Raw genomic sequence first — 12,777 nt, 5'->3', positions numbered from 1 at the left:
ACCGGGAGGGAAAACCGGCCAAGGTTGTGCATAAACAACAAAGTCAATGCTAGTTACGAAGCATTTAGCTTTGAGTTACTGCGAACAAAATAAATGGTCGGAATAAATGTGTGACGCCTTGCATTTCTAACCAATCTCGTAAAGGCTTTGCGGGCAGGACGCTTCAACGGAGGTGATTCCCTTAGGCTCAATGCCAGGGACATGCCAGGCTTTCCAGGGAAAAACATCGTCTACACGGCGAATATCAAACATCGTCAACAAAAAGGAAGCATGTGGAATTTTGCTAAATTCAGATTGTAAGTGAAATGAAAGCCAGCAGATCTAACATTAGGGGGAAAGATCATACGATGGCTCGCAAGTCGCAACCAAAACAATTTGGTTCATTCGCAGACAACAAACCTAATCTGTCGATAACAATACCATACATGTAGAGTTTGGCAGTGACGTTTGAATACCACTTATCATTAAGCCTAAATCTTAGCAGTTTTCTATGCAGATTATTTGTTGGTTAACAGATTTATATGCAAAACGAACTGCTAAAGATTCGGTAACAAGCTGTTGAAATATAATTTCTAATCACCTTCAAGCTTGCTTTAGTCGATAGCTTCAATTGACGCACGGTGGGTGTACCAACCACCATTCGTTCCGCGAATTCCATCAATTTATTCGACTAATTCACAGTTTATTGCCTTCATCCTGAAACATCGCAATTCAATAACGTCTGAACTTTCTCTCTGTGGCATCAGAGTGGGTCCACCACGCTATGAGCCGCCGCCTAAGCCGATTAGGGCTCAACTCGGCCACGTGCGGCACCAATAACCGACCTCAGCGACGCTGAAACGGCGCCCGGTCGACCGCCGTCGGCAGCGCCAGCGATTTCACGCCCCATGGCCGCGCCCCAGCCCGGCACGTGACGGCCGCGGGGGCCGCGCCAGCTCTGTAGGGGGCTGGTGGGGCCTCAGCTGACGGCCGATGGGGGAAGCATCAGCACCCGGCCCGACGAGGTCCAGTGTGAAAACAATTTGAATCAACTTGTTGAACTAATGGGTACAGTAGCTCCAGGTTAAGGCAGGCTTTATGTTTTCTGACTTGAAGTGGGCAAGATATCAGCTTTGTGACGACTACCCCGAAAACAAGTTAAATCAGCATGTTGAATTTAAGGCAGCAATAGCTCCAGGTTAAGGTGGGGGTTATGTGTTCTGACTTGTGGGCAAGATATAAGCTTCGCGATGACTACCCCCGTTTGACAACCAATCCGCTGTCCCGTATTAAACAACGGAGACATGTTTTTTGAAGTTGGTTTCACATGATTCGGGACACGATACAGCGGCCTGTTGATTTAATCAAACCTTGTGCCTGAGATGAATAGCTTCCAAAACCTCAAAAACAAGGACGAATCCTTTAGCGCTTGCACGTGACACGTGGTACGTGCAACACTAAACTCGTGTCATACGCCAGTGATTACATTTGTCGGCCAAGTTTGATGGTTTTGTCCCGGGACAAATCGTGACCCCATGGAATATCTCTATTTGAATTGGCATTTTCCAGCTTCTTGCGCTTCGCATTTTCACACAACCATGGTAAACCCATAGGTCTCAGTGTGTGGTGTTACACGTGTCAGGCGCACACCGCTCCCAATACAGGAAGTTCATTTGCCAGTACACATCCAACATGCGTACCTGGCTTCCGTAAAAATTTTGGATTCATGCAACACTGTTCGATCTGCACAGTGACATGGGTGGATAGCCGAGCAATGTCAGACGTATGCATATAAATGGTGTTTCATATTTGCGCAAAAAAGACAATTCATTTGGTTTGGACTCTGTCTGTTAGCCTAAGATGACTTAATCTTTTTGCGTTCAGAACGCTGATATGTTGAAGTTTGGACTATTATTTCTTTAGAAACGCTTTCCCCTCAACCCTTTGTCTTTTTACCTTTCTCATTTGTGCCCTTCTACAGTCCATATCTTTTCGTCCGCTCATTTTGTATTCACCTTTCCCTTTGGTCGCTTTGAATTTGTGTAAGTCAGTTGTTGTTCGAGATATGTTTTCATATTTCGCAATGCCTTGGGTTACTTGCCAAGATATTACCTAATTTGCTTATGCGCATTGACCGACTTGTTCCATCCGAAGCTACCTCAGGTCTGCTCTGTAGTGTATATTCGATCAATACCCATTACTGGTATCGATGATACTTCCACACATTTGCTAATTTGAGCCTCCCCAAACACCTCAACTGGGTCATAAATGCGAGGAGGTTGTGAACCGTCACAACGCCCCCACTGTGTGCCCTAGTTGCTTTGAGAACTTTCCAGCCGTAATCGCGGGGCTCTGAAGCGGTGCCATTGATCTGCAGACGAGTGCTGCGTCGGCGGTGGTGCCGCTCCGGCCGATGCCAACGCGCCCGACTCCGCCCACCGCAGCCAGAAGAGACGCCATTGGTCTGGCTGCTCGGCGAGAGCAGCCGGCAGGGCCAGGCTCAATGTCAACTTCAGTTTGACTTGTCTACGTCCGGCCACTGCACGCATTCAACTGACTCAAGTGAGACCAAAGACATTCAACTGACTCAAAGGTGAGGCCGAAAGCATGCAGATGACTCCCAGGTGAGGCCGCAGGCATTCAACTGACTCTCAGGTGAGGCCGCAGGCTGAGTCAGCTGACTCCCGGGTGAGGCCGAAAGCAAACATTTACATCTCTTGTGGCAATGTCCCGCTTTGTCGCATCAATCAGCGTAAAAACAGCGAGCGGCTGATGCATAGCACAACAGACTTCCGTCAAATTTGAGCTATCATGACATATTCTTGCATGGAAACAATCGCATTTCCAAACAGGTTCTGACCATACGAAACAAATCTTGCTGTCCGCACCTCTAGAAAACTAAGTGTCCTACGGAAGGACATACATGGAGCTTGTTCATTTTCTCCAGTTCGTGGTGATTTTTGTCATTTTGAGGTGAAGTATTTCAGAGAAAACAGAAAAAAATAAACTGAATTTGGCTGCTGAATGCCATCAAAATCAAACGCGAACTTGATATCCAGCTTATTGACGGCTGGACGGCTGGGCGATGTGACCAGCTGATGACTGACGACTGTTAAAGAGCTTTTCCTTTGTTGTAAAGAAGTACAAAATATTCTAGAGCTCAAAATGTATCAAGAACGTGATGCGCAGGCATAGTATGTGTCACCAGTTGAATAACCAACGAAAGACATACATGACATTGGCGGAGCATAAAATTATGTCCGACAATGGTGCGTACAATTGCATCGAGGCGAGCCGTATTGCCGCTGTAAGGGTGAGGCATCAGGGGAAGTTGTCATCCTGTAGTCTTAGACTAGTGTACATGGAGTAGTTTAGTCAGGTTTGTGCACACGGGCAGGCGAAACGCCCCTGCGCTCGCAAACACACCTGGAGCTTTCAGCACCAGTGTAAGATCCCTCTGACTTCCTCTGAAGAGGTCACAACTAGTGTGGAGGAGCCGAGGGCGATCAAGAGTGCCCAGTCAATGGCGTAGGCGCTCTGATAAGCTGGGAAAATCCAAGACCAATGGAGACTGCTACTGAGCGGTCGAGGGTAGCGCAGGCCTGCAAAGAGGCTTCTGTCAATAAATACAGGGTCTTCAGAGCAACTGAGAAGAACTCAAGACCATTTGGTGGGCCCTTGAGCGATCGGGAGTGCCCCGTAGGCTGACATATAGGACTCTGGCCAGAGCACAAGCGCTCTGAGCAAAGGGGAATTACCCGACATCAGTGTGCGCGAATGAATACCCCTGTGCGATCAAGAGTGCCCGGACAGGTTAGCAGAAAGGGCCCCGATAGGAGTGAAGGGTCACCCGCGAAAAAGATCAAAGGGAAAGCCCTAGATCAATATAGGGGGCCCTGAGCATTGAGTGGCCCGGTGCCTTGCCGTATATGAGCTCCAGCAACAGCACAGGGCCCTCCGATTAAGTGGAAAGAACCCAGTACTAATATGAAGAGCCCTTGAGCAGCTTAGTGTACCACGGCATATGGGACCCGGCAAAAGTGTATATAGCATTTCGGGCGAATGGAAAGAAACCATAGAGGGCTCCTGATTAATCGAGAGTGCCCAGGCATGTTACCAGATAGTGCCCCAGCAGCAGCGTAGCGCCCTGCGAGAAAATGCGGAGAGATCAAGGTCAACGTGGAAGGCTCCTTGGCAATCGTATTGACCCGGCCAGTGATAAACAGGGCCCTTGGCAGCAGCGTAGGGTCTCTAGACACCGTACCGAGCCTTAGTGTCTTTTCCAATCACCACCCCTTGAATCAGCGAATAATTGTTATTGTCTTCCCACGGGTTCTTCACTTTTGTTTCCGACTGCTCTTGGCGGTCTGAAGGCCCAAGGTCTTTCAATTTTGTTCTGTTTTATGTTATAAAATTGCATCCGTTCAGTCAATTGTATCCTTTCCAGCCCCCCCCCCCCCTGGGCCTCTTCGGGGCACAAGGGGAGCATGGTCCCGCTCCTCTCTGGATCCGCCACTGGCGGAACATCTCAACAGATCGGGTCTCTGTTGATAGCATAGAGCCCTTCAGTCAAATAGGAAGTACCCAACATTAGAAAATTAGAGGCACCCAAGACCCAATGTGGGGGACCAGCGGGCAATCGAATGTGCCCAAACAGGTTTATGGATGGTGCCCCGACAAGAGCGCAGGACTCTCCATTTATAAGAAACTACTGAGACCCACTGCGGGGGGTCCCCGAGCGGTCAAGCGTGTTCGAGCAGTTTAACAGATGGGCCCCCAACAAGAGCAGAGGCCCTCCAAGGGAGTTTAGAAGCACCCAAAACAAAATGTGAATAATCCCCGAAGGATAGAGCGCGCCAAAAACAAATTAACAGATGGACCCCACACTTGAGCGTAGGGCTCTTCATTCCATTGGAAAGTACCCGAGACCCAACATAGAGGGTTTCCGAACAATCGAGTGTGCCCAAACAGGTTAAGAGATGGGGGCCCCAACAGTAGCGTAGGGTCCTGCTCAAGTGACGGGGAGGGAGGGTCCATGAATATATCGTGAGTGTGTTGGTAGTTTAACCGAGACTAACATAAGGGGCCACTGAGCAGGGGAGAATGCCCCTGCAGGATAGGGCCCCCGGCTATAGCGTTTAGAGCCCTTGGGATGCATGGAGAAAATCCGTGGAAGACCCCTGACCGACAAGAATGTCCCGGTATGCTAGTAGAAAGGGCCCCACCAACAGCCCAGGATCCCCCGATCAAATGTAGAAAATCAAGGGCAACGTGGAAGACTTCTTGGCGATCGAATTTGTACCCTTCAAGCGGACATACAGGGCTCCCGGAAACAGCGTAAGGCCTCTTGACAGCGTAATGAGCCTTAAAATCTCTCAATCACTACTTTTACAGTCAGTGAATAATAGGTTACGTCAGCTCGTGGGTTTTCACTTTCGCTTGCTACTGTCCCCGGTCGCCTGGAGGACGTCCCAACTTGTTGTGCCATTGTTTAAAAATGCGTCTGTTTTACCGGCTTTAGGTCCCTTGGGAACCTATGGGCTCCTGCGGGGCCCAAGGGGGGCATGGCCCCGTTCCCCTCTCTGGATCCGCCACTGATTACTGCAGCGGGCTGCCCACTGACCAGCTGACCAGCACCAAGCGCTGGACCATTGGTAAAAAGACACTGGCTGCCCTTGGGAGGCATTGCCGATATGGACCAGCTGCCGAGGCATTGCCGATATGGACCAGCTGCAGAGGCATTGCCGGCATGCACCAGCCGCCGAGGCATCGCCGGTATGGACCAGCTGCCGAGGCATTGCCGGTATGGGCCAGCTGCCGAGGCATTGCCGATATGGACCAGCTGCCGAGGCATTGCCGGTATGTACCAGGCAGGTTTGAGCGCCGTTTTTCACGATACTAGTGAAGATATTGCCGGTATCTGGTGATCATGGAAGCTATTTTAATTCTTTAAACAACATAAACACTGTCAAGGGCAGTGACATGCACAGCCCAACAGCCGCGATGTAGCAAGGAAACTAGCGAAAACCCCAGTGAATATGTATGATACATAGCCGAAACAATTGCTCAAGGCACCAGAGCAAAACAACATCAATAGCTCGCTGATGCGCTAAATACTGTACCTTTCAGCGTTTGTGGGGTCTGCTACTTTGTTCACAGTTCGCGGGTTTATCAATACGGCTGGGACTCGGTCGTAAAGATCGCAATCCTGGAAGCTCTTCCAATCGCAAATCATGGTCGTCAACCCCCCTCCCTCCCCCGACGCAAAATCTGGTTGCGCTGCCGCTCCTGGATCCCACCATGTCCTGTAACTAACGCTTCTCCGGAAGCTGCGCGAATGGCAAAAGGGGTGTGTGGGGGGCGGGGGGCAACAGCAAGAGAGGCATCGTTTCAGTCCGTGCGTCCGTGACTTTAGACACATGTGCAGACACCTGAAAACTTCTCTGTTTGGCGCGGCGAGTTTGAAAAGTTGCTCAATGGGTACATGGCGGTATTGACATCTCAATGAATTTCCGTAAATTGCGTGAAGTGAAAAAATATCCCCTTTCAAAGCACCGCAACTTATTCACAACCGTTCCGTTCAACTCAAGTTCATTGCAAAATAAAACTCGAACCATGATTGGGCCTAACTGTGTATAACGGCTTTACATTATTCAAGCAAGTATCACTTCCAAGGCTAAGGAATTCATGGATTTAAATAAATGTATACGCCACGCGTTGCAGAAAAAAAAATAAGCGGGCGGTTAGTGGGCGGCAGCAATCGATTGGGCATGGCAGCAATCGAGTGGGTCACAAGTTTCCAAAATAAACAGTATTTACTCCTAGCTGGCATTGTAGTGGAATGCAAAGTTTGAATCAGCATGACGGCATTTTTTTTTCTAGCTGGTAATGCCATGAATGCAAAATTTCTATCAGCATCTTCACACGACCACCGCGGAATAAAATCCTCCTCCCTCCATCATTTTAAGTCCACATTTAGCATATTCAAGGGTAGCTTTCAGGTCGTCGGCTTTCGAGGGGAGGGGGGGGGAAATGTCTGAAATGACCTCTTTGGACTTACGAGCCGCTGGCGGCACTGCGGAACCCTCTGAGGATGTGTTTTTTTTACTCATTTTAGCCAGCTGGAGATCCCCGAAGCTACAATAACCAGGGGCTCATAAAGGTCCTATACAGCTGTTTCGGGGACGCCTTGGCATTTGGCGTCTCCATTGAGGCTTCCTGTGGGGGTCTTGAGGGTCCCCACAGGTTATAATACCACTAAAAGGATGAGTGCAAAATGAGGTCCAGTACATGATGAAATTCCGCACAGAAATAAGTTTTACGGGCGATTTTATTACCACGTGTTTAAAGTTTTTGCTGTTCGTATTTGTGGACAAAATATTGCGGACACATGTACAGTTGCATTGCTGATTATGACCTAAATGTCATTGAAATTCAGCCTCGGCATTCACCTCGTCTTGTTTAATAAAGTAAGGTGCTTGCCTCATTTTTTAAAAATTGTGTATCGTGTGTGTCATGTGCGAGTAAACGCGTGCGAATAAAGATCAAGAAATTAGGACGAAAGATTATTGGGGCCGATTCAGCGTTTGGATCACTTCCATGAATGATTCCAGACAGCTCTTGATTCAGATACATTGGCATGGCTGCTTCTGATTGACTGTGAATCGAACAGAGTGGCGCTTGAATCATGATTCGAATCAACGCGATGTAAATCGGAATGAACAAGCGCTTGCGGGCCTGCTTCACTAAGCGGCGGAGCTTCGATGGGTGGTTTGTGCAAACGTTATTTCGGGATGCATCAACATCATTTACAGGATTCCTTGGCCGACTGCCGGGATGTCTGGTGGGAACTGGGTGTGATGTGCTGCCTGTCAGGGACGTCGCTGGGTTATGGGAAACAAACTTTATCTTGAAGCCAATTTTCGTGCAGCATCATGGGTCGAATCGCTTGCAGTCTTGACAGAAATTGGTGGATGACAGCACACATCTCCCTCGCCCTCTTTATGCGCGTTGGTGTGCTGGGAGGTAACTGTTCCGAAAGCCTGAAAAACATAATTTTATATGTTTCAAGAAGCGATCGTAAACCCATGGTATAGTATTAATTCGAAAGTGAGATAAACATTAACAGGAGCGGTTGCCGATTTCGTGTCACGCAGTCATGCGTCCAAACTGATAGTCGTTTAATTATCCGGAAAAACCATTTGTGGAATTTTCTGCATTGCACCCGTGGTCGGCTTACTGAGCCGGATCAGCGATTATCTAGGTTTCAAATATTACTCTGCAGATCTCCACCGCGGTCGTAGTGTTATTACGCATTTTAACGCTTCAAGAAAACCCACGTACTGCTGCTGTCGCTGTGCTGCCTACACAGCTGCTGCCGCTGCGCTGCCTACACTGCTGCTGTCGCTGCACTGCCTACACTGCTGCTGTTGCTGCGCTGCCTACACGTCTGCTGTCGCTGCGCTGCCTACACGCCTGCTGTCGCTGCGCTGCCTACACTGCTGCTGTCGCTGCGCTGCCTACACTGCTGCTGTCGCTGCGCTGCTTACACTGCTGCTGTCTGCACTGTTTACACCGCTGCTGTCGCTGCGCTGCCTACACTGCTGCTTTTGCTAACCGTGTTTTGCCGTTTGATTGACAGTCATATACAACACACTCACGACTGTGCAATAAATACGTTGGCTGCTTTTGAGGGAAACATGAATTAACTTATATCTGGGCCCCCCAGCACTTGTAAAAGTTGCCGTATGCTACAGTCAATTCTCCTTTATCCCTAGCCACATGTTATCACGTGCACAACTTGTCAAACATTTGCGGACTGGCCTACCATGAAAGGTTGGCCTGAAAAAACATGAGGTAGGTAAAGGATGCTATTTGGTATAAAGTGGACATGATAGGGGAAAGTGGGGTAAGCCGTGTCATGCATGTGGAGTAGTACCAAGGTAATCTATCTCAAGTCTATGCGATGGGGGCAATCTTGATTTACTCAGCTGACACACAGAAGCTCCCTCTGCCTTTCAGCGTACTTCTAGTCACATACATCCATGCGTTTTGAGACGAGAGCGACAAAGGTAGTTTTTGCGCATCGTTGAAAACTATAACGACCGGCGTAAATGTGTTTGAATTCTTCGGTACAACGAGACTAATTTGAATACTCTACCGGGTGGCGGGAAAGGACGTAATGCAAAATAGGGTGTCGTATGTACTGTAAAACAGCTGGTATCTGCTTGCCAGAGTGATGCGAACTTATTTCCAAAATATGGGCCGGTGCATGTTATATCAGCTGTGTGTGTGGTGGAGGTTTGCTATATCAGTGGTGAAATACACTGACAGTATGCCATTGGCTGGCTTCCCGTTAAGAATTGGCTCACTTGATTGTTACGACTTCTTGTCATCCAAAAAGTAAGTCGACACTTACATTACCTATTTAGACCCATGATTTCCACATTAGCAATTAAAGCCGAGGTGGCAGTAGTCGTAAAACAAACACCGATAACAAAAAGGGCAAAACATTGTCAAAGTGCAATCACGACGAATCACGAAACAGCACAGACGAGAGCATCTAGTCTGCATGTCATACTGCATGCAGATTGCTTGCGATGCAACTTACTCTATAACAAAAAATCAAAACAGTAAACGCAACTCCTAACACGTGATACAAATTACCCCGAGGCGGGGCAAGTTCTGTCATTTGGGAGGAGGTCATTCAGAAATCATTTACAAAACAGCGAAGACGTACTCACCAATACTTTATCACTACATCTGAGGCAGAATGTTATAGCTGTTCGCAGATATAAAAATTATAGCCCTGGCCTCACTAGCTATGGCAGGGGATCGGGGCTCAGTGTAAAAACTGATACACCTCTCCCTTCTATCCCCACCATGAAGTTTGTGCCTAAATACTTAGTGTGCTGATGGTTGAGAGAACTATCCCACATTTTTTTTGACCAAGGTTTTCTGTTTAGTCACATGCATTGAGCGGTCTCAGAGGAGCATTGGGAAGCGGGTTTAATTTAGCACTGGAAGAGGCAAGACCCCCACCCTCTGAAAACATATCAAGTGGCACGCCTTGATTTAGTGTAGACTCACCTGATTCAAGCCACAACATCGGAGCAAAGTTCATTCAGAACCAATTTAAAAGCTAGATAGTCGAATCCACTTCAGTTCATTGAAAATCCGAATAATTCTTGTATTAATTTGAATCTAAGCCGATTCAACCACAACCTTGCCACACACAGAATCCAAGCCGCCCTCCCCGACGTGAGCTAAGGGATGCTACAATGCTATTTTCGTTGCTATTTCGACCGCACCCAACGTTGAACGGCCCTTCTGTACTATATTTACTTCTTATCATATCTTTCAAAAGTCAGCACAAAGTCTTGCCGAGTGGTTTGTCGTTCACATGCACGTCATGTTTTTAACGTGTCTTTGCGTCATAGTGCATCTTTTTAACCTAGGTTGCGGTTACCTAATACTCTACGTTCCTACTACTACTACGTTCCTACGTAACCTACGTTCGTAACCTACTACTACGTTCACAACACTTTTGTGTAAGGCACTCCAAGAATAGGCCTCAATTCACAAATGATAGCCCAAAATATCGGCTACAGAAGGCTTTGATTATGGCGCACTGATTCATTTAATTGAAAGCGTTCCTGCCCTAAGGCTTTCAGAGACCAGTGCAGCGCGGATAGATTCTAGAACAACCTTGAAGGTGTCCACCATAAGAAAGGTAAAAAAGGTGATCCTACTAAAGAGACAGAAGTATAGTAGCGTTTTTAGTTGGTCGGCTTGAACCCCGCCAACTTCAAGAAGAAGTTGTCCCAATCCGGGCAGAGGGTTTCTTCCTATATTTAAAGACAAATTAAGCCATTTCTCCGTATTCGATCCCGTCACCTTATTTTGTGATGCCACATCCATGAAAAGAATACCTCTATTTTAAAACAGGGACGTGGACGCATGTCATTCAGTGGTACAAATGCTAACCTGATGTGAATCAAATCCATTTTACCGATACTGTTGGTCGATTGTCTATTTTGTATGGAAATTCGGTGTTTTTCTGGATCCTCTGTTGTGTAACCGTACCACATCTTTTGACCATCTCGGCTATCTATTTATTACCCTTACCATTCAACAGATGTGCCCATGGGCCAAATCCTGAGCACGTTGTTTTAACAAATCCACGACGTTCATCAGCGCATCCAGGCAGTTTTGCCGGTGCTTGGACGATGACACCAGCGTGACCGGTCGTTGTGCCGCAGGATGCTGATGGAGGAGGAGTCACCTCGGTCGGGTCCGCCGGCCGCCTCGGAGACCGAGAGCGAGCTGAGCCTCTCCGACTGCGGCTCCCCCTGTCACTCGCCCGTGCCCAGCCTGGAACCGCCACCGCTCGTGCAGGCCGCGTACGCAGCGCCGCCGTCCGGCGTGCGGCGAGTCATCCGAAAACTGTTTACCAACTCGCGCGAGAGATGGCGCCAGCAGAACGTCAGTGGCGCTTTTGAGGAGTTGCGCCGCCTAGTGCCCGCCCACCCGCCGGACAAGAAGCTCTCGAAGAACGAGATCCTGCGTCTCTCCATCCGCTACATCCGGCTTCTGAGCTCGGTGCTGGAGTGGCAGGACCGGCAGCTGGAGCTGCAGGACGAGCCGCCACTGGTCAAGCAGGAGGTCACCGAGCAAGACGCGGCGCTAGACTGTCAACGGTCGTGCTGAGAAACTGTCGCTGCTTGACAAACGACGGGGGAGGATAAGTGTGCAATGATCCGTCACTGGCCAGGCTGACGGCATCTTAATAAGACCTGGGGTCATCGAGAACAAAACGTATAGATCCGAGCTGGGGGCAAGTCACGTCTCAGTGGAAATCGATCCTGTGAAAACACGAAGTCCCTTTCATGAGCATCCCACGCCCCGTCATCTCGCGGCCATTACCACCGATCTAGGAGCTGCGAGTCATGGACGGTCCAGATCAGAGGTGGTGATAGCCAGTCTGGCGGCGGACACTACTGCGGAAAGAGGGCTGGATGTGCGCGTTCGATAGAGAGGGAGCGACAGGTCGTCAGCGTGGAAGAACAGCGATAAACGGCGAAATAACAGTGGTGAAGGTGGAATAGCAGTGGAATTCTTAAACCGGTACCAAACCCACACATCACACTGCACTGTCTCCGGGGAGGACACGATAGGCACGCCGGCTGCCGGCGGTCATAAAAATTGTGACGTTACCGTGTTAGGCAAGCTGGACAGACAGCTGCGAGCGTCCAAGGGCAGACTGGTCACAACGCGCGGTAGACAGCGGAAACAGGATCAGCAGGATCGATGGTGGCCGCGTGCACGCGCGGCAGGTGGGCGGCCGGCGGGCGGCAGGGCGACACGGTGGCTGGCTCGCACCCTCCCCCCTGACGACACGTGCCAGCCGTCGATACGTGCAGCGCCCGGGGGAGGGGCCGCAGTCGATACGCCAGCTGGGCGGCCGTGCCGCCGCCGTGCTGCTGTGTGATCAGGCGAAGTAATGGCTGCATGTCTGCATGACGTGGAACAGGATGTCCGCACCGGTGTGGAGAGGCGGATGAGGTAGCTGCGATGGCCGTGAAGGGGGATGTCCATACCGGTACGGAGAGGGGAGTGAGTTAGCTGCGATGTCTCTGGGGCAGGATGTCTGCACCGGTGCGGAGAGGAGAGTGAGTTAGCTGCGGTGTCCGTGGAGCAGGATATCCACACCGGTGCGGAGAGGAGAGTGAGTTAGCTGCAATTTTCGTGTGTGCTTGTGGAACTGTTTCAAATGTCCGGTGACATTTACTTCTGAAA

At 49.5% G+C, this 12,777-nt stretch overlaps 1 protein-coding gene across 1 annotated transcript; it reads left to right on the top strand.

Moving 5' to 3' along the window:
* Positions 1 to 2,521: 2,521 nt before the first annotated feature.
* Positions 2,522 to 12,777, top strand: LOC119112790 (protein lyl-1-like). Its single transcript, XM_037237071.1, has 2 exons — positions 2,522 to 2,541; positions 11,241 to 12,777. Exon 2 carries the CDS (start codon positions 11,242 to 11,244, stop codon positions 11,686 to 11,688), a length of 447 nt encoding a protein of 148 aa, XP_037092966.1. The 5' UTR covers positions 2,522 to 2,541; position 11,241; the 3' UTR covers positions 11,689 to 12,777.

This window comes from Pollicipes pollicipes, unplaced genomic scaffold (assembly GCF_011947565.3).
Source record: "Pollicipes pollicipes isolate AB1234 unplaced genomic scaffold, Ppol_2.1 Scaffold_7261;HRSCAF=8764_pilon_pilon_pilon, whole genome shotgun sequence".
Classification (NCBI taxonomy): domain Eukaryota; kingdom Metazoa; phylum Arthropoda; class Thecostraca; order Pollicipedomorpha; family Pollicipedidae; genus Pollicipes; species Pollicipes pollicipes.
This window is presented reverse-complemented; position numbering and strand designations above follow the sequence as displayed.

Coding starts and splice junctions, on each gene's coding strand:
- LOC119112790 (XM_037237071.1), top strand. CDS start 11,242: ATGCTGATGGAGGAGGAGTCACCTCGGTCGGGTCCGCCGGCCGCCTCG.